The 22,483-nt window shown below is 41.3% G+C and overlaps 1 protein-coding gene across 1 annotated transcript in view; it reads right to left on the bottom strand.

Annotated features, from left to right (window-relative positions):
* Positions 1 to 12,145, bottom strand: part of unc5a (unc-5 netrin receptor A) — a gene marked incomplete at its 5' end in the record, with an annotated part of 140,810 nt that extends 128,665 nt beyond the window's left edge. Inside the window, one exon of the mRNA XM_080840397.1 lies at positions 12,052 to 12,145. Within this exon, the coding sequence (XP_080696523.1) occupies positions 12,052 to 12,145 (94 nt within the window). The remainder of the gene's footprint in view (positions 1 to 12,051) is intronic.
* Between the last annotated feature and the right edge of the window lie 10,338 nt (positions 12,146 to 22,483).

Below are 22,483 nucleotides of genomic sequence, written 5' to 3'. Positions count from 1 at the left end.
AGAATGCTTATCTCACAGCTCTGTTTCATAACACTGTCTGGCCCCCCGCGGGACATTGTCTCAGAACAAGAAGTGTCAAAGGCAAGTCCTTCTGAGCCTTTTTCCAACACAGAGCAGCATGAACTGAAAACATATCTGACATTTGCTTTTGCTCCGAGCAAACATCTCAATGGAGAGAATGTGGAATTCAGATGCGCTGCCTAATAGTGGCCTACATACAAAAATACTACATATCCCACACTGAAAATACAGTGAGAGGTGAAGTCACATCCATGAAGCTGTAAGTTTGTTGACTCTATGGTGTGTGCTTGTGTTAACTCTATGGTGTGTGTGCTTGCCCTGTGTGATCTCTTCAACCACCACAGAGAACAGAGTTGTCGGCTGGTACTCATTCAGCATTAATGAACAGTAAACAGCAAAGACCTTAATGTTTTTTTAATTTAATTTTTTATAAATAATTCAACATATTTGCTTGAAAATGGGGCTGTGAATACAAACCCATCATTATAATTTGTGAAGAGAAACAAATGACCATTCAATGCTAATGTGTTGTGATGTGTTATGTTGTCTTGTGTGAGGTTGGAGTCCAATGTGGGAGATACAGAAGACGGAGCATAATGTAACTTCTTGAGTTTGAGCACTCAAACTGAAGTTCCCTGAGATACCTAGATCAAGAGGTCATACTGTGCTTCATTCTTTGAAAACTGTTTTATATAAAACATGTTTGCTCTACCTTCAGTGGTATGCCATGCTACAAGTTATCAAAAGTCAAAATAAAGAAAGCTTTTCTATCATAAGTGATTGCAGGAGCAGTGTCCTTGCCCAGAAAAAGGAATGCTTTGCCGCCTTGCCTTTCTGAAAGCCCAGTAACTAGAGCTTTGACAGAGCGCTAAACCTAAGTGCTCCACAATGACAAAACCTGGCTTTTGCTTGCATTTGTTAGGAGGAACAAAAGAGGTAAACATGTGCCTACTGCACAATAAATTGCCTTGAAAACTGAATTGGTGGATATGTTTCATGGGTGATGGAAATGTTACTCTTACCGATAGTAGTGCATGTTGCTGGAGGCATCAGGGGTGAGAGTTTCACTCCTGACTCACTGCCCTTGCATCACTCTCTCCCATCTAAAATCTCATTGAGTGCTTCACCATAAGGCTTATTTTGTCTAAAAAGCAGCAGCAACAGACACCATATATAAAGATATAAAGTGTTAGGTTTTGTAAGGTCACCTGGTAGGGAAGGCTAGGGCTGCAACTAACGATTATTTTTTTATTTTTTTTTCGAATAATCGACTAATCTAACGATTATTTCCATACATTTTAAAAATGATTCAAAATGTTGGAATTTGAATTTCAAATGTATTTGAGTAACAAGTTAATACAAATGTAATCATCATAATAAATACATTAAATAGTAATACAAATTAAGAGTGCAAATATGCTTATAAAAGTAAAGAGAAAGTGCAAATAAAGTTTTCAAAGTAAAGAAAAAGTTTTAAAAGGAACTCAAAATAGCAATCAAGCCTCTGCAAGTGCAACATAACTGAGCTGCAGGTGACATTCAAATTCAACATATGAAAAAAAAAAAAAAAAACACAATCTTTTGTTTGAAGATTGCGGAGGAGGTTATCTGTGGAGGAGGTTATCTATTCAGAACAAACGAAAATACAGGCTACTCTGATAATTCACTGATTTACCACATTGCACTTAACATAACTGAAATAGCGTTAGCAAGCATCCTCCATGAGACGTTCTGTTTTCAAACATTTAAGAGTAAACCTTACAATAAGTTATAGATATATGTCTATGATAATTGCTGCTAGACACTTACTGTTCTTATGCTCCCACAGCCCATTCTCTTTGAAATACTCTAGTAGTACTTCTTAAACTACTAATAATTGACCATCATTGAGAAAAATGACAACTTTTCTGTTAGCCATATCTGATAAGCAGCAGCTGCTAAACCAAGCTTTGTTTATTGTTTCCATGGTAACTAGGCCATCTCAGAATAATTAGCTTTTTGCAGCTATTTCGCACTTCCTGTATATGCAATTCCGAATGAAAAGTACCAGTAGCTCTGTTAGAGTCTGAAAAAAAAAAAAATCCGCGTCGACCATTTTTCACAATCGACTTAGTCGATTTCATCGACTAATCGTTGCAACTCTAGAAGGCACTGACTTACAAGGCGGGGCTTCAGTGATGTCACTACCTGTGGCTCATTGGTAAGAGCACACATGTCCTGGCATCCTGGTCCACAATTAGGTGAGGCAACATGAGTTGCCAAACTTGTGTCCTGAAGATAAGCCATGGCGTTTGGATTTGTGGCATACATTTGTTTTGGATGCTTGAGCTGGCCATAGCTCAGTCTGGAGATACAGAGCTGGCGGTCAGGAAGTGACCACAGGCAAGTGACCTCTCAGGTAAGAGAGCACTGGGCTCCATCAAGCTGTCACACACACTCATCCACACTGGGCAGGTTCCATTACCACATATTCACATCACGTAGGGCTCATGTGTAGGATGTGAGGATTTGCTGTTCGGTTTCTTTCCGTTTGTGTTGTTTAAGTTGCAGACAAGTAGGATTCTCTGCTAAAGACTAATATGTTAAAACCCCTAGGCAAAGCAGTTTAGCTCTGGGACCTCTCCACATTCCATAACAAAAGGTTTTGAGAATATTTGCCGTTCCCAAACGTGAATATTCACCATCTGCATTATCTACCATTTTCAAAACATGTCACAATTAAACTGGTCTGTGCTGGGGCCTCGAACCCATGACCTTAAACACAAAGGCCTCCGTCTGGTAGCCAGTGCAGCCCATCCTGGGCATTGGGAGTAAGCTCTCCACTGTTCAGCATTATTGTACTGTCCCCAATTACATCCCCCCAAACCTCCCACGCCTATCCAGGTCACTGGGCACCATTGAAACCAGTCCACCCCTAGGCTTCAGCAGCACAGACAGACATGCAAAACACAAGGTCAAACAGCTACTGCTACCAATCTTATGACCAGTATGTCTGTGTGAGGCAGACCTCAGGACCTGACATGTGCATCCTTAAGGACTAAGCCTGTGTTATTCTACAGTACTGGCTACAGCAAAATACTACAGCATTGGCTTATTTAATCGAATTCTATACATTAACCTAGGTGTTATTCCTACAATTCAAAGCATTATGTTGAGAACAGAATTAGAAACAGTCTGTGGTGTTGACATTAACTAACAACCAAATTAACCATTACTGCAGTGCAGGCACTGAATATACGTATGTATTTTTCTCCTAAGCCAAATTAAACCATTTTTAAACCAAAATCAAATGAATTATTTAATTATTAAGACGAGGCAGTGCAATCATATCAACATCAGAGTCACATACTGGACTTCTATGTAACACTTCAGCTAAATTCATCATGTTAACCACTATACCACAAGGTCTTTTGTCATTTTGTGTTGAGGTGCCTACCAAAGGCTCATGGGCTTTTGGGTTTATTGGTTGAAAATGTATTATATTATTCTGGTAACATCTATTAAAATGAAAGGGTTGTGTATTTTCTACGTCTGGGTATCACTCATAATCCATTTCATACAATTTATTTAGTTTATTCGGTTGTTAGATATTGTGAACTATCCATCTGAACTCATATTGATCCATTTTAAGACTGTTGTTACTCTGAATGTTTATTCTATGGCATTTAAAACTACGGTAATGCCTCACTTGAAGCATCAGAAACAAACAAATAAATGCATTAATTCATAAAAAACTACTAGTGTGCAATCCTGCACGGTAACGCTTACAAACATCAACACATAATTGCAACACAAACTCACTACACTGCAAAAATGCTTTTCTAACCTAGTGTTATTACTCTTATATTGAGATGAAAAAATCTAGTTGGTCTTGTTTCTAGCTAAATTGAACTTACCTAGTGCTCTTTGGTAAGGTTATTTTTGCCTATTTCAAGCAAATATTACTTATTTTAAGAAATCTTAACAAGCAAATTTGGCTGCCAGTGCGTTAAGCAAATTTGGCTTAAAACAAGCAAATTTGGCTGCCAGTGCGTTAAGCAAATTTGGCTTGTTAAGATTTCTTAAAATAAGTAATATTTGCTTGAAATAGGCAAAAATAACCTTACCAAAGAGCACTAGGTAAGTACAATTTAGCTAGAAACAAGACCAACTAGATTTTTTCATCTCAATATAAGAGTAATAACACTAGGTTAGAAAAGCATTTTTGCAGTGTATGTGGTAACACTTTTCTACCTCTAATGGCAGGACATTCTATTTTCTCTCCATCTTTAACCCCTGGGAGTCTCTCTAGGATAGATGGCGGTGTTGACTCAGTTGAATTGCTGGCCCTGGGCGTGAGTGCCTGGACACATGAACATAATGACTAAAGGTCAGTGGGCCTCTCTCTTCCCTGTCAACAAAATCACTTCAGCCGGACAAGCCCTGGCCGTGGCTCAAACCGACAGCCCCACAAATACCCTTGCCATGACAGTAGTAACACCACCTCTGGCCCGCCGCAGGTGGTCTCTAAATTAATCTTACACGCATGCACTCACACACACACACACACACACACACACACACACACACACACACACACACACACACACACACACACACACACACACACACACACACACACACACACACACACACACACACACACACACACACACCTTTTTCCACAGATGAATGAAATAGAAGCCCCAGGTCCTGAATACAATGCAGTGCACTGTTCAGTTAGAATAGCCTTGCAGTATTTATAGTGCATAGTACAGTCATCATATGGGAAATAAAACAGATACTAAACAAAAAACAGTGCACTGGTAGACATAGTGCTTGTAAATCAGTGAATCATTCTGTATCCAGTTCCCTAAATTCATCCTGAAGTGTCCAACTATTGGTTTGCTTGGTTAAGTCAATATTGAACAGAGAGGCTATGGCTGCCGCGGAAGATGAATCATGAACACCGTGGTGGGCCCAGGCTGCCAATCAATGACTGATGAAACCCAGAACAGGGTCCTTTGATCCCTAAGCAGACATGTGTACTACTTAGCAGCTCCACCCATTTGAAATTATGGGATGGCGCGCACTCAGCCAACTGTAGATTCGGCGCTTGTTATGCCGCTCCCTGGTGGTAACCCAAGGGAGCATCCTCTGCCGTCGGTACGGAGAATACAAATAATCATCACTCTGGCAACAACATGGACAAACACTGGGGCCGCAAACGGACCCAAAGGACGGCCATAATAAGCCAGGACAGAACACCTCTGGGTTTATACGTGCTTCTCTGTCATTGACCAATGGCCAATTAAACGGTTAGAGGCTTATTGATCACCAGAGGATATGAAAGCCTCCCCAAACCTCAAAAATGATCCGGGAGTGAGAGACAGATGTGCTTCACGCAACGGGAGGACACCGCAGAGCGTTTCTCACATTTATTCTCACCTTCTCAAAAAAAAACCTCTCCCGGAAGAATATGTTTAATGGGGGGGAAAACAAACCAGAAAAAAATAGGAGAAATAAAGAGATTTTGTCTGCAACACAAAAAGAAAATGTCTGCGTAGGAGGAAGAGAAGTTACCTGGCACTAAGAGGCACAATGGACTTAGAATGCATATTGTCGGTACTGAAACAGATGGCTCATCACCATAGGGTCCAGATCTTAAAGAGCCCTTTGGCAGAAATGGTGGGTCAAGCCGAGCGTCAGCATCGAGCCAAAGGCACCCTGGGGGAAGCGGGTTTGAACTCCCCGGGTAGCTGACCCTAGGGCTTTTTCGATGACTGCCCGCTCCTGAAGATGTGCTGAGAAGGCCCAGTATGTCCAATCACAGCGGAGAGGAGAGCACACTCAAGGTCAGCAGAAAGGGTCAAGCCACTTCGGTCAGTGATGTCGCCTTGGGAGGGAGCAGATGATTAGCCTCTTTGGCGAGCGGAGCGATGCAGATCTTGGACGCTTGACGGGCTGATCTTGTCTACTTTTGAAGGGCGTTTCCTGCAATATGCTTTGCCAGTGGGAGCAGGTGTCAAAAGAGAGAGACAGAAAAACAGACAGACAGAAAGAGAGGGAGAGAGAGAGTCTCAACTGGGACCTTAGCCCCCGCCCATAGGCAAAGCCCCAATCCCCTGCAACTGTTCACTTTCCTCAGGAACCTGAATCATGGAAACTGTGTAATTGAAGCAAAAGGGCACATTTTGACAGAGATTTAGTGCCATTGCAGAGCTTTTTTTCCCCCTTCCCGACTGCATAAAATAACCCCCCTTCCCCAAGAGGTTCCCACATTGTCATCCTCACTGCCCCAGTCCTCTTTCTCTTTCCCTATCCCCCTTTCTCACTCCTGCTCTGCCCCTTTATCACAATATCTTTCCCTTTCTCTCTCTCTCCCTCCCTCCATCCCTCTATCCCTCCCTCCCTTCCTCTCTCTCCATCTTTAGAGGGGCCATTTGCATTTGACGGGCAAGCTGTGGACATATTAAGCTTTGCTGGAGATAAGAAGCACACATTTGTCATCAAATGGAGCGTGTTCCCAGATCATTTAGAGCTGACCGGTGTTGACTCACCCCGTTTACCTTCTCTTCATTTATGCTGATGCAGTATACCTTCAACCTCACTCGCTAAACTGGCTTTATCCAACGTCATCATAATAGATCGCCCATTTCATTTAAGGAGGGAAAAAACACATCTTTAATAAGTACTCAAGTAAGTGGAATCAATGAAACGCCTTATGTTCTATTCTAGAATATGCAACTGCAGTACAATAATGCAGTGGTAATGCATACAAATAGGTCAAAGCACAACAACACATTACTGCTAATTCTAAACCTGCAGTAATCAAAATCAATTCTGAGCACTCACAAAAACCTCAAAATACAATTTCCCCAACACAAAGCACGACTTCCCCATTGCTGGATACTTCCTGCCCTGATAGCATCATGCTAATTCACAGAGCTGGTGTCAAGGGTACCAAAATAAATTATGATATGGTAAATTCTTTCCCTGCCATTGCTGAGGAAGTATTCTCTTTGCATGCTTCATTGGAAATTCACAGTTCTCACTTGGGGGGAGCAAAATCATTTTTCCCCCTATAAAATTAACATTACCATGAGAAAGAACCTTGCCCCGCTAATATTGTACATACTGATAATTTGCCATGCATTAGCTTTGGGACAGAGAGGAAGTGGATTAAAATGTGTGTGATTGAGAGACATGCACCGCCAATATATTATGCTAATAGTTCCATCTTTTTTCCATGTGTATATCTCATTGCTAACACAAAGACAGTGCTAGGAGTACTGAGCAGGGCTGACCTAAATGCAGGCAACCACAAAGGAGCATCTAAACGACTGCCTGAGCTTCTGCTGAGATGGCACGTTTGGCTCTCTTCAGAGATAGTGGTGACACTGTTGCTAACATGCATAAGAGAGCATCAACATCATACAGCAGATTCCACGTTTGAGTCTGAAAATGTGTGTGTGTAAGAGAGCAAGAGAGAGAGAGAGAGAGAGAGAAAGAGAAAGAGAGAGAGAGAGAGAGAGAGAGAGAAGAAAGTGAGAGATAGGTAATATGAAATCCAACGCTATACAGCGTCCTGGAACTCCACTCGCTCAACAGCTAGAAAACAGAACAAGAAAAAACAGGCCTGTTGTCAGGCGTTTGGTGCCAGGGATGGGAGCTGAGTGATGTGGATGATTGCATGACTTATCTCCATCTTCTGAAGGACAGAAGATACTCGCAGACAGGCACATTTTCACCACAATATTCCCGTCAAGGGATTTCAGACTTGTACACACACACACACACACACACACACACACACACAGAGTCTGCCATTCTCTTTTGTCTTCCGCCTGAATGGAAATCTGTGTTGTTGGAGCTCCTACTGATCTCCCAGAACACAGCAGTGATAGGAAGTGGCCGACTTTGCCGTTTCCCATAGCCACTAATGTGGATTGACAGGCACGGCTTTAGTTTTGACTGAATTATGTTCCGAGGGGAGGACAAGCCGGGGCTTTGATATTGACAAACGCTAAGTCAGCCCTTTCCCACTCTCTGAGCCGAGTGCCTTGTGTGATCTCCCGACAAGCCCGTTTGCGGCCCCCGTGTTGTCGGGAGCACCTCGGAAATGATCTCCGGATCCAAACTGGGACCACCCAACCTCAGACAGAATGCATCCTGTTACATCCTCACTTTAATCTTCACGTTGGGGAGTAAGTGAGTTTGCATAAGTCCCACCTTACAACAATGAAAAACAAGGAAAAGCATAATTAATGTCCCTTACACGACTCACTAACTATGACAGAATGGAAACCACATTTTTGCATAAGGCCTTGTATTCAGAGGAAGAATCCTGTTTAAATCTACATCTGAAAGAGCCTTGTAAATATCACCACACTGTTATTTACTTAGTCTGAAATATGATGTCCCTGGAGCACGCCTGTTTATTTCATCTTAATTTATTCATAATTATTCTTTAATTAATGCAGCTGAAAAAGCCCTCTTAATTCATCATCTCGTGTATTTTGAGTGTCCTGGAGCAAGAGCTGCAATTACACAACTTTAACATGTTAGCCTTCTGTGCAAAGCCAGGGAAAGCATCAGGGAACAAGCACAATGGAAATGAAGTGTGAAATCCTGACAAACTGTTCTTACCGCACTCACCAGTCAGACTCCAGCTGTTCTTCTCTGTGGCCATATTAGAAACCAGCAACGCACTGACTTTCTAAGAACAATGGGTCTGCATAAGCAAGTGATTGCGTGTCCATTTTAGCTGAATGGGTGGAGGCAAACTATGCAACAAAAGCCTCTTGGTGGGGAAAAATCTAAAGATTTTCATCAGATATCTGAGTCAGAATATAGATGACCATATGTGCAAAGGCAATTTCATCACTACCTTCCCATTGAGTCTATGCATCCAATTCTAACTATAACACATTCATGACCTTATTGGGTTATATTGTTGGTGAGTAGAATATTTGATGGCGTAAAAAGATACGAAAAATAACAAGGGAGCAACTGTGAATATATTTTTTCATAACACTTACTGTAGGTGTAACATGCGTTTAATAACACAGCATACCTGTGAATCTTAGAATCCTGTTCATATTGGTAAGTCAATTGTCAATTATTTTGCAACACAAATCACGTTAATATTCAAGAATAATTGTATTCCTCCATGCAGACCAAGTAATACCTGGCATTTCAGTAATGAAAATCGAATTAACCGGAGCATCATGGACAAACAAATGACAACATGTGGAACATCCCACCAGCAGCACCTTGCAATATTTTACTGTGCTTAAGCCAGTGAACGCAAGTCTCCTCCTTTGTATTTCGGTTTATAACATTTGAATCAATTTGCATGAGACGTGATTTATGCGACAACTGTTGAATCAGTGACCCAACTCATCAGCATTAGTAGGCTAGGTAGCGACCACCTCTGTTAAGGTCTGTGAGGATACTGCAAAAGCAGTCCTAGAGCTAAAGGATGTTGAAAACTAGGGCTGAACAATATGTGCATAGTCAATAGTGACATTGCAGGACGCCCAATGTCAAGTATGACAAATTCAATCAAACGCGTGATGCTACAACTTTTTTGCTGAAGGAGAAGCTTGCACTGTTCTCATTTTCCATGACTAATCTACAAGAGAACCAGGATCCTAGAAGTCTTCTGCATCATCGTCAGAGTAGAGGAAAACAAGATACATGTTGACTGAAATCTCATATCCTTTTCCGATCCATTCTTCGCACAACATCATCCCACCATAGCAATAATAGTGTTGCCATGAACCTTAAAGGCTTTTCCTTCCCATAAATACACTGACAAATAAAATTACTGTTTGAAAAGTAACTGAAATAAGTGAAATGTTCAGGTATGCGCATGATCTGTCAGTCAGTGCAACAGTAGGTCAGCGTAAACCCCTCCCCTTCATGAGGTGTTCTATTCACATGCTAAGGACTTCATCATTGCCTGTGGCTTTAAGGGATAAGATAGCCCACGCAGGAGAAAGTCAACTGCAAACAAAACCTCACCTAGGTCCAAGTATAATTCCATTATTTGGAGGCGAAGAAGTAGATGGAAGTAGGAATCCCATTGAAGGGTACATGTCCGCTTGCACGTGTATAAACACAGATATAGAGAGAGCTGGAGTAGGCTATTTTTTTTTTACCAATCTTTTAAATTTCAAGGACAATGAGACGTAGTGTAATATGGAGCTACAACTTGATGAACTACTCATATCTGAGCAGGAACTGGATGAGCAAGGTTGAATATTTCGAACTATGACACTAGGAGTTTGCGTGTTGTCTAGGCCTACGTTTTTAGCACAGGCTAAGGTTTTTAGCTAACATATTTGCTAGTGGTGTTATGACAAATAGTAATACACTACATACTCATAAACTACAAACAAACTTTGCGTTTCTGTGTGCAATGGGTAGTGTTACCTGGCCAGTCATGAGTATTTTGTTTGCTGTGTGTATATTGTGAGCTCTTATAGGCTATTGACTGTATGCTTACTCAGTATGTAAAATGCGGTTGGAAAGTTATGGACAACATTTGTTTACAACACTTGGTTATGGAGTGCAGTCTGTGCCAAAATGTACGTCAAGGTTTATAGTGTATACTGTAAATAGTGTGGAGAGCTCTGTAAAACAGTAGTCATCTTCTCGTCTCCCACTCTCGTCTCTTCCCTTGTGAAAAGGCTTTGTGTTAGGATGGGGAAAGGTGTCAACAGCCCCCCTCTGCATATGCATGTTTCAAGGCCATTAGCCCTCCGATTGGTGCGTTCTGATACTACAGTGGCACGGACGTAAATGTTAGATAGCCTTTAATTTATTTATATGAATGTAGTGATTAAGAGTTGTTATAGGTCTATAGCATACCCATTACCTTAGAGAATCACATCAAGTGACCAAAACAGTTTGAAACCTGTATGTTCTGCACATTTTCCAGCACAAGTAAAACATTACTTTTTACAGAATGATTATTTGATGAGGAAAAATATGACATGCAAAAACACAAATAGGACATGCAGACTACTTACATATCATTGTACCTTAACTTTTACCTGGGTTTTTTATTATTGTTATCATTTTCTATGCAGGCACTTCTCTTTTAAAAAAATCACACAAATCGTTCTAAAATCATGAATTCTTTCCAAATGCAGTTATTCAAGTCATCTGGGCAAATTCCTGTATTTTTTTTGTCATGGCAGTATATATCGCATTGAAAAAAACAATATTGCAGCCAGTTTTTTTCCCCTTTTATATCGTGTAGCCCTATTGGAAACGTGCGTTCAGTTTTCCCATGCTCAGTGTTGCACATTCCCAAGGAAGGGAGTAGGTATATTCCCTTAACGCAGTAATAACAGCCAATTTTAACTACGCAGTTTACGACGTGAAAATACGACGTGAAAAATTGTCTAGTCTACTATGCGCTTACCGACATGAGCAAGAGCGTTACTTGTTCTGTAACGATGTATGCCGGCTTCACTCGGCACGTAGGTTAGCCTGATGCCCGTGCTTGCCTCCGAGGAGGACAGTCAGGGAGAGGAGGCACGGTCTCACTTACACATGCACTATCTCTGAAAGTTGATCATATGCGGTCGCTTTTCCTAAAAGAACAGTAGTTACAAATGGGCGGCTAGAAATCCTTGAGGAAAAAGGGCGATGTGTGCCACTTTTCGGCAGTGAAAACAGACGGCATGATGGTCGTTATAAAGCAGGAATGAGCTCAGTTGATGAGCAGAAAAGATGCGAGTTCAGTCACGGCAAACTCCCGTGGGTAAACGTAGCGTAGTCTCTGGGCTACCACAGCCGCAGATGACTGACAGTTCAGTCATTTTATAATTTAGCCTAATAAACAATGACTTTCTGAACTCACAACCCCGTTTAATGTAGACTGGGCGGTGAAATGTTGGCAGACTCAGTCACACACTGGCATCGCATGAAAATATGACACACGTGCGAGGGAGACAAAGACAGAGAAGTGAAGGTCTTTCTTATCTTTAAAGGTGAACCACAGCAAAACTAAAAAAAAAATCACGTTTAACTTACCAATGCAAGTAAATCCGATGGAAAGGATCCAGATGCACGCGAGCATTAGTCTGAATCTCCAACGGACAATGGGACCCAGGTGTAACGCCATCATCTTTTTATCACCTTGCGTTTAAGTTTGAATAAAACCTATCAGCAGAAATTCTGATAATTGTGTCGTATGTCCAAATGTTAGTTCTGGCGCTCTTAACGCCGTTATAAACGCCACTGCATCAAAGTCCTCCCCTCAACAAATCTCCTCTTCCTGTACCATGGCCATTAGTATCCCCGCCGTGCGTCTTCGTTGCTCAGAAACAACGCATCACAGGTGTGGTAAATAAAGGAAGAATTGCAGCGCTCACTACCCTCAGTTTCCCGGCTGCCAGTTGCACTCCACTCAGCGGAGCACTGGTGTAGCATCAAAATGCTGGCCGCTTTGTCCTTGTTTTCTTTCCAAACCGCGTGTGAAACAATACCAGCCTTAGACACAAAATCGTGTAAACTAGTGATAGAGAAAGAACATCTGCTTGTATGGCAATGCAGGAGTGAGGAGAGATGAGGAGGAAAAGCGAGCGGGGCGCTGAAAACCAGGAGTGGATCACGCATGCTCTTCCGGACTGGAGTGTCTACAGACTTGGTTAAGACATTGCTATTTCCTGTTGTTTTTAAAATCAAGACAGTTGTGCAACAACTACAAGTCAAGAGTCCATGGTAACCTCATGTGGATATGTTTGAGTGGCAGCATGCCATAAAAAATCGGTTAGAATTGATCTGCAGCTGGTTTTGCCCCAAGATATTATTTTGGCAATAGGTTTAGCAAATACCACTTAAAGGCCACGTGTTCTGGTTATCCATATATTAATAATTTCCTAACTGATTGTGTACCAATAGCGATTACGATATTTATAGAATTACCATTTATTGACGGATTTTGGTCAAAGGTAACCTTAGACATTTCCGGTTAATAAAAGTAATATAGGAGTTAGAAACTTTAGTGAAGTTGTTGTAGCAAAGAGAGATGGCAAGTCAACTTGGACAAATATGATATGACCAGGTAGTTGGAAGAATGTCCAGTGAACAATAGTTTGATAGTTGTTGCCAAACAGGTCAAATGTGCTATTTAATTTTTTGGATAATATGTCCTTTATATTGTCCTAATATGTTGCATTTCTGCCTTAAATGCTTTCTTTGAAGTAAAGTAAATTTACCAGGGACAGCTTTATCAGATGTGAGAAATACAATATTGACGCAAACTGATAGAAAACATACCCAGAGATGCCCATGCAATTATTTCCCAACACAATGAAGGCAGAAGGACAGATAAGAGGAAGACCATCAGGAAAAGGAAGAGGAAATAAACACAGAAAGATCCACAGAAAGACTTCTATCTTTCAGAGTACTTGGCACGTGTCGAACAGAGAAGGACAGCAGCACACAAGACAAAACAAAACTAAGACAAAAACAAATAAGTCTGTCTTCTATTGGACTTTATTCTCTCATGAAAATGAACAAAAACCTCCTCCAAGAAATCTGCTTAACAATGACCATCTAAAATGGATAAATACATTTTATGAATCACATTACTGATTATTTGCAATTAATCTTTTACATACGTAATTCTGTGAAAGTGAAAATAAGGAACATAAAATGAATAATTTTTGCATGAGTGCCATACGTCATGTTGTGTACATGCTAGTGTGTGTGTGTGAGTCTGAGAGTGTGTGTGTGTGTGTGTTGGAGCAAATGTTAAGTAATAAATCCAAATGTAAATAACATTCCCCTCTCTATTAGAGTAACCGATATAGAGTGTGCTACTCCTAAGAGACTTAGGGTCAGTTTTCATTTAATGGTGGTTGTGTGTGTGTGTGTGTGTGTGTGTGTGTGTGTGTGTGTGTGTGTGTGTGTGTGTGTGTGTGTGTGTGTGTGTTTGTAACAGAGAGTGTGTGTGTGTGCTTGTGTGTTCAGAGGGGACAGGGGAACAGGGGTCATCCAATGTGTAGTGCTTTGATTTGTGCAAACACCGGAAATAAACCACAAGAGACCACAATGCTCTGTCTGCCTCTCCCAACGGGGCCACCTAGTGCTTCAAGATGGCGCAGGGATATTGGCTTACTCCATGACCACAGCCTCACAGTCTGCTGTTGTGCTCCCACCAAATTAAAATTCAATGCCACTCCAGAGAGATATAATTGACCACAGTTTGAGATTAAATGACTAAGATCTTAATAACTCATCAGTGGCCTGCATATTACATTGCACACCGCTCGCGCACACACACACACACACACACTCATACACACACACACACACACACACACACACTGGATTACAGTGAGGCACGGGCGGTGCTTTTGCATTACCACACCAACAAATTAGCTGGATTTATCTGTCTTAATTATGCATTCAAATGAGAGTTTAAAGAAAGCAGTGATAAGGAGGTTTGTATTGTCTGCTGCATGCCATTATAAAGCTGTTTCCAGAAGCTTCTCCAGAAATGAATGTGAATTTAGTCTCTAAGATACCCTATTAAGTGCTAGCGAATAGGTGAGGGTGTGGGCAAAGGAGTCATCGGTGTTGCTGTCATGAAAGCAGAATAACCCCCTTAACAACACACACACACACACACACACACACACACACATAGTTGTATTTTAGATATGTCACATTTTTTAACGATTGATTATGATTGCTATACACAATCTAACAGTACACTGATTGAGGAGCTGTTGAGCACAACGGAATCAAGACCATGTCAAGGTATTCCAGGCCGGAAACTGCAGATGAAACTGAATTTAAACCATATCTGTCACTCAATGGCCCAATGATCTCTCAATTCTCCTTGACACACCTACGCCATTCGGCTTGATGCAAAGGAAAACCGTCAGGAGCATCAAATCTTGCAAAATAACATTTAAATCAGCCTCTCTGGATAGTCAGTCAGTCAGGCAGGCAGGCAGTAACACCTCCCTCTGTTGGGAAACTCATCTTTAAATCACTCTCTACAAATAACACTGACTGATTACTGACATGTACCGGGCATATGTTATAGAGCTACCGGGCATATGTTATAGAGCTACCGAGCATACGCTGAAGCCACAATTGGCGCTACATGTCTTGACCCATCCATGACCTGAACGCATTCAATCTATTTCTTCATTGAGGAAAGCCGCCTGTTTGTTGAATAAGTCCTTAAGGTAGAGTCGGTTTAAACTCCCATCTCATTGGATATTGATCTAAAGTACAGGTCAGAGGGCAGAGCAAATAAAAAAACAAAATCGGAAGCTGTCGATTGTGTAGTCAGCCATAAGGGAATGACGTTACAGACCCAAGCTCTCTTCAAGGTCAGTCAAGCACTTAAAACGTGACGCTCCACTCTGTGGCCTAGAGGCATTTAACCATGTTTAATCAATTCAATTTGAAAATGAAGAAATTAAATGTTATTTGACAAAATTGCAGTATTTGATCAGCACGTAGTGTCTCTACGATGGGGTCCATTTTGGCCTTTACGCCCCACTGCTTTCCTGTGCCGCAGCTCATCGACATATCAGGAGGTGATGACTCTCTCAAGTCCAGACACAAAGGAAGCCATCGTGTTTACAGGGAGAAAGAGAGACCAAACAAATCAACACGTTTGTCTGATGCTCAGTGAGCCTAATGGAAATGTAAGATGCAGTGTCACCTCAAAGTAGCATCTACTCTTGATATCAGCCAGTTAACTTTAATGATATGTCCTGGAAACAGATGATTTATACAAATGTACTTTAAATGTGTTGGTGTATGTGTGTGTGTTTCTGTGTTTCTGTGTGTGTGTGTGTGTGTGTGTGTGTGTGTGTGTGTGTGTGTGTGTGTGTGTGTGTGTGTGTGTGTGTGTGTGTGTGTGTGTGTTTGTGTTTGTACGGGTATGTGCACATACAACAATGTCAATTAAGGGGACATGTTTCTTTATTGTGTCATAACGTTGCCACTCTCTCAACCCCTAATACACCCGCTCTGTGGTATGTGAATAATAGGAGAAACAATTCAGTCAGGGAATGTGCTTCCATCACAAAATAGATTTCTTTAATCTTAAACACCGGAGGAATGTTTCCGAGTATATGCTGATTTAATTTTCACGCAGTCTGCAAAACCATAAATAAATTTGCATGCGACGAGCAGAACAGTCCACTGACTCAGGGCTCGTCTAGTTCCTAGTTGATCATGAACATAGTTCAACACAAGGTTACCACATCAGGGGGGCTATATGGTCTATCTCATCCCCAGATGCCTAATAAACCTCATGTGACAAAGTAATGGCATCAAAGGCAGAAAAGGGCAGAAACAAGAAGGAGAGATGGAGCGTGCCAAAAGATGAATCAGGTTTTCAATTACAGCACATTTTTCAGAAAAACGTTTAAATGAAATTGATTTTGAGTGTTGAGTGTTGTTGTGTGTTGTTTTTTCTCTGACATAATATCATAGGTGCACACAGAGAATTGCAGAAACACTTTTCTCCCCAGAAAATGTGGCGTACAACCCTCAGGAAACCATTTTGTTTCCGGCTTTTTTCTTTGTGACTACAAATATGCTTGCTTGGAATGGTAGGTTTTGCAACGAGCCTTATATTGAAAAAAAGAGGCAAGCATCCAAAACAGGAGATACGTTTTGCCCAAAAACTGGAGGGGGGTCTCCACAAATGATGCATGAAAAACAGAACCATAATAACGAGTGGATTCATCGTCAGTGAAGCCCACACATCTGAATGTTATTGTGTTTGGTTGACTTTAGCATTGCCACCACATGACTGTGAAGCTCTATTTTGTGTGTCTGATTTCAAGTGTGCGGATTTGATGATGCCAGTTTTGGAGACTCAAGACTTGCAGAGGGTGCAGTAATTGTCTGGGTGGAGTGACCCTGAGCTTTCTCTTGAAGTGCGCTCAACCATTATCCCAGTACCTTTCACGTCACACAGAACAAGACATGTGAGGACAAAGACTGCCTGGGTACTACATCAACTGCAGTCCTTAGTCAAGGATTTAGTGTGTGAGAATATCAGGAATATCTCAAAGCCCACTCCACTAGCAAACACACAGAAGAAAAGCTCAAGGCAGTGCTATCTATCTATCTATCTATCTATCTATCTATCTATCTATCTATCTATCTATCTATCTATCTATGTATCTGTCTATCTATCTATCTATTCATCTATCTATCTATCTATTTGACAGACATACATCTGTCCGTCTGTCCGTGTAATGCCATGGAAACCTTGAAAATGTTTCCCACACATCAGAAATGTCTTATTTTTCTCACAAACAGCAAAACATGTCACACTTTCAAAATAAGCTTGTTTCACATCCTTCTCACTTCTTTGTTTTCTATCAGCATCCTGAGAGACGTTCTGTCTTCTGGTTTTTGAATGCCTTATTGTGCACGGTGAAGTTTAGACCTTGAATGATGTTGAAAGTTTTATGACTCCACTTTTTGTCACGTTCCTCCACTGACTCCCAGAGATAGAGAGAGAGATCTTTCTCAGCCATTTTATCCTGCTTTTGGTGGGTAGGGAGGAAGGAAGCCTGACAAAAGCAAAGAAGATTAGAGGCTAAAATAATGCCCTAAATCGGTGCCACAACAGATTGAACTTGATTGAACTGAACCTGTGTAATTGGCATGCTGCCCTGTTTTTGTGCCCGGTGAGTGTCTCGCTGAGTGCATTCTCAAAGGGAGACTGAAGAAAAATGATAAAGAACAAAAACTGTTGAAACATTTCATAAAATCGAGTACAATGACAGCGTTCGTGGCTTGCTTTATGCTTAAGAAATCATCTGTTATAAAGAAAGGGATTTCAAGCCCAGGCATAAAATGAGAAAATAAAAATGGACAGCCTAGCAACCAGTAAAATAAAAAGAGTTGGAGTGTATTGTATCCTTGTGTAACCTTCATGATAACACAAAAAAATCAGTGAAGGATGTGGATTGTTTTATTATTATTTTGGTATTGAAAATAGAAAACACAAAAGAGACAGAACATGAACAGAGGGAAGTGTTGGTAATAATCGCAATCCACAATAGTCGGCATCCTCCTTATTGAGCCATTTGGAGTAAAATGGCACAGTGCATTTGGGGATGAGACAGTGCCTTTATGGTTTTTGAGTGAGTTTATTTATTGTACATAAACACACTTACTTTTAAAATGGTGGACTTACTAAAGCATGAATATATATTTGTCAGTGAGAAGATGGTGTCCAGCTGTCTCAGCCCAACCACCCCATCTTTGCACGTTCGTCTAAAATATAAAATATGGCTATTTCTGGCTAATCTAAAAAAAAAAAGAGAGAGAAAATAGATTAGTGGACACTTATCTGGAACCAAACTGAATCTTCAGTTTGCCCTCCAATCTGGGCAGCCTCCATCCACTTTTCTTTTCTTTTTTCCCTCTTCTTTATTTCAATTTTTGTGTGTGTGTCCAGTCCATTTATCTGACCGCATTTTCACAGATGTGGCAGACGGGTATCGACAGAAAGTCCAATCTAGAAAACGTAGAAAAGTGCAGATATTGTTCACTCCACACATCCTCCTCGTTCAATTCGGGGAAATTGTACACTTTTGAAAAAGGCCATCGTTGTTTTATCTCCTCGTGTCCCAAGTGACATTTGGAGAAAATAAGTCTGTCAGCTGGGGAGGAAAAGAGCCACAACAGAGTGCCCCTATGAAGTCAGGACTGGGTATTTTTGCTGTGGCCCCCAAAGACCTGTTGGGAAAGAGACAGTTGGGGTGATTTTTTTCAATGGCAGACTACTGTGATCACAGCAAAGCTAGTGAGGGGCTTATGATTTCAGTTCCTCTTATAGCATGAAAGCCTGATGCACGAAGGAGCCGCCATTTCACAGCAAGTAGCTTGAAGCAAAGAATCTCTTGGAAGTGAAGCAACTGGCATCACAAGTTTCATCATGGGAGTGGGCTGGGGGAAGAAAAAAAAACTTGCCATGTAGAAATTACAACACTGTAAACTTTGAACTTAAAACTTTAAAAGACTTTAATCAAGCCTTTAAAGGGACTATGTGTTCTTTGGTGCTGTGAAAGCTTTTCTATAACGCTGCAATTACAGGGGTCTGTGAAAGCCGGTGACATACTCTTGCACTTGAGTTCTCTGGCAGGTCACTAATGATTTGCCCAGCCACGCCAGTTTAAGGGAGTCGTCTGCCTCTGGGTTCTCATTTTGGAAATAAACAAGTTAAAACAGTTAAAACACTGTGAAACAAACAAGAGTTAAAACCCTGCAAAACACCCAAAAATGTAACTGGCATACAAAATCATTCTATTACTACTATTACTACTACTACTACTACTACTACTACTATATAAATAGTACTACTACTACTGCATTTATTAATAGTATTAATAAATGCATACAACACATTCATAAATAATAATAATTATCTCATATCCCATGTTGTTTTACTATGTACTATTCACATGCATTTAATGTACGAAATGTGCTATATAAATACATTTGCCTTGCCTTGCCTTGCCTTAACATGTCATGTCCATAAATTGAGACAGTATTCATCAAATCAATGACATACTTCTTAAAAATCTAGAATTGGGTCAGTGTGTATGATAAGTATTGCTGTCGCCATAGAGATATTTAAAATGTGTGTGTGTGCGCGCATTCTGCCAAACTGTGTGACAAATGCACTGCTTTGCCATATTGAGCGCTCACAGCAGATGGCAGAAACTGTGTAACCAGCAATTCTGAGAACTCTATTCACCGAGACGTCTTTGAGAAGTTGTACTCCTGCAACAATCACTGAAAACAAGACAGCAAAAAATAGTTCAAAGAGCCATTACAGTGGTTCTCAGAGCAGTCCTTTCATCTTTCATCTGCAGAAGCCCTCCATCAGCAAAATCGCGCTTTCCTACCATCACTGTTCATAAACAAAAAAAGAAGAGTATGAGAGAGGGGGGGGGGGCTGAGCGAGGGAAAGAGAGAAAGAGGGAAAGATAGAAACTCAGAGGGAAACTAAAAATAAGATTAAGCCTGGTCGCTCAGTAGCATTTGGTGTAACAGTTCCTGCTGCTGCCAATTAGGATATCCATACTTTATGTTTTTACCCTGGCATCACCCACAAATCCACAACTACTTGTGCTGGTGATCATGAGGATCTGTCCCTTATTGAGGAGGTGTCTGATTACGTGTTTGGATGACGGTTTTAAATGTCTACCTCCTCCCCCCCTACTGCTGGAGCAGGATCACTGCTGCTGAGCCTTGCCCACAAACAGAGTCGAGATTGATGAATGATGTGCTTGGAAAAGAGCCTGTTTTGAGCCGAGCGAGATGTGCCATCCCAAATAGATTCTGGGGGATCGCGTGTCGGCAGGAAACAAAGATACACTTACACAAGAGCAAGGTTGAGTGTGTCAGAGAAATCTTATACAGCTTCCTGATGGAGTTCATTTTTCTCCCTTTGTATCCCTTTATTGTATTAAGGAAGAGTCACAGCAAAACAAATTGGGCCCACGGCCTCCAATGACCAGACACCCTATAGCTTTAAAGATTGATATGTATTGATAAGCCACTGTATGTGTCTTTAGATTTGTGGTGATCTCAAATTCCTGAGTTGATTTACCCATTTGGAAGTCTAGCAAAATGAAATCGATACTGCAACTGTGTCAGTGAATGATCTGGCAAGGAGCCTAAAATGAAAAAAAAAGCGGCCAGTGCATCAACTTAATGGCATCTTGATACCAAGCCATTACACATACACATGCACTCTCTCTTGCTCACACAAACATGCACACACACATACACACACACGCACACACGCACACAGGCGCACACACACACACACACACGCACACACACACGCACACACACACACACACACACACACACACACACACACACACACACATACACACACAAACACACACACACACACACACACACACACACACAAACAAACACACACACAAACAGAGTTTGTTTATGCACTAAAACCACATCACTTTTCTATAGTGAGGACAACAGCCTAAGGACTGCTGTCATTTGTAATACCCTCTGTGATGCCAGGGAGAACTTTTGTCACGCAGCAAGACAAGACAAGGCACACAACGCAACACAACGTAACACAACGCAACACAACGCAACACAACGCAACACAACACCACACAACACAATGCAACACAACACCACACAGCACAAAACAACACGACAAAGCGCAACATAACGCACCATAACGCACCACAACGCACCACAGAACAACACAAAGCAACACAACACAGCACATCACAGCACAGCACAGCACAGCACAGCACAGCACAGCACAACACAACACAACACAACACAACACAACACATCACAACACAACACAACACATTATCACACAACACCACACACCACAACACAACACAGTAGAACAACTAGCATACACTGGCACTGACAGACTATAATAAGATTAAAATGTACCGCAAAGTATTTGTCACACCGTGGTGATCGTGTGGAAAATAGAAACAGGTGAAAGGTGAAAATGGCCTGAATCATTTGAACCCAGTGGCAACTGTCGGTGAGCTAACACCTGACACAGCCCCTGAACAACGGGTCTTAAATCAAGAGCTCAATGACTAAAGACAGCTCTCAGTCTATTACAACCAATATGTGCCACTTAGTGTCTAATTTACAGCCCATCTGTGTACCATTTTTGTCGCCGTCATTAACTTGCGTCGCAGTAAATCACGGAGTTAGTGTTAAGCCGCCGCATTGCAAAGTGACACACCATCAAAAACGAACTCTTTTATCACAGCCAGAACTACTTCTGTTTGACAACTGTTTGAAAAATAACGCCAAAGTAAAATAAGAAATCTATCATTTTTGTCAGTCCAGTGGCTGTTGAAAAGGAAGATGTTGATGTGACTGTCCTCTACCTTGAAGATGCAATTAAAGAAAATGAATGTGGGACGTTTTTTGTTCTTTCTCTTCTTCTTCTTTTCATTTTCTTCATTTTTTTTAGGTCAGTGGAGGGAGGTCGTTGGCTAACGACGCTGATATTTCCCCCATAGCCCAGCACAGTGTGCAGAAAACACAGAGTGACTGCGCGTAATCTAGTGTATGCCTTCAAACAGCTTCAGAAACCACAGCCCATTTATGTTTGCTCTCTCTCTCTCTCCATATCACTGCAGGGCACGGAAGAGGATATGCACTAAAGTCATCATGACCACTGTTCTTAAAAATACATCTTTTATTCTTGGTTTAAAATCCCCTACACAGATGAAGCACTATATCCTATTTTATTCCTATAGCCTGAAGGTCTTCTTTGGTGAAGCATTTTGCATAAGCTCTACAGTGAGTCCTTTTTTCCCCCCTAGCCAGTAACATATCAAATGTAGTAGGGTACTTGATGAAATACACTCTAATAACAAACTAGTATCTTGTTTTGCTCTCGTAACCCTGATGTACTCAGTCCAGAGATAAAGACGAA

The sequence above is a fragment of the Sprattus sprattus genome (genome assembly GCF_963457725.1).
Source record: "Sprattus sprattus genome assembly, chromosome: 6".
NCBI classification, from domain to species: domain Eukaryota; kingdom Metazoa; phylum Chordata; class Actinopteri; order Clupeiformes; family Clupeidae; genus Sprattus; species Sprattus sprattus.
This window is presented reverse-complemented; position numbering and strand designations above follow the sequence as displayed.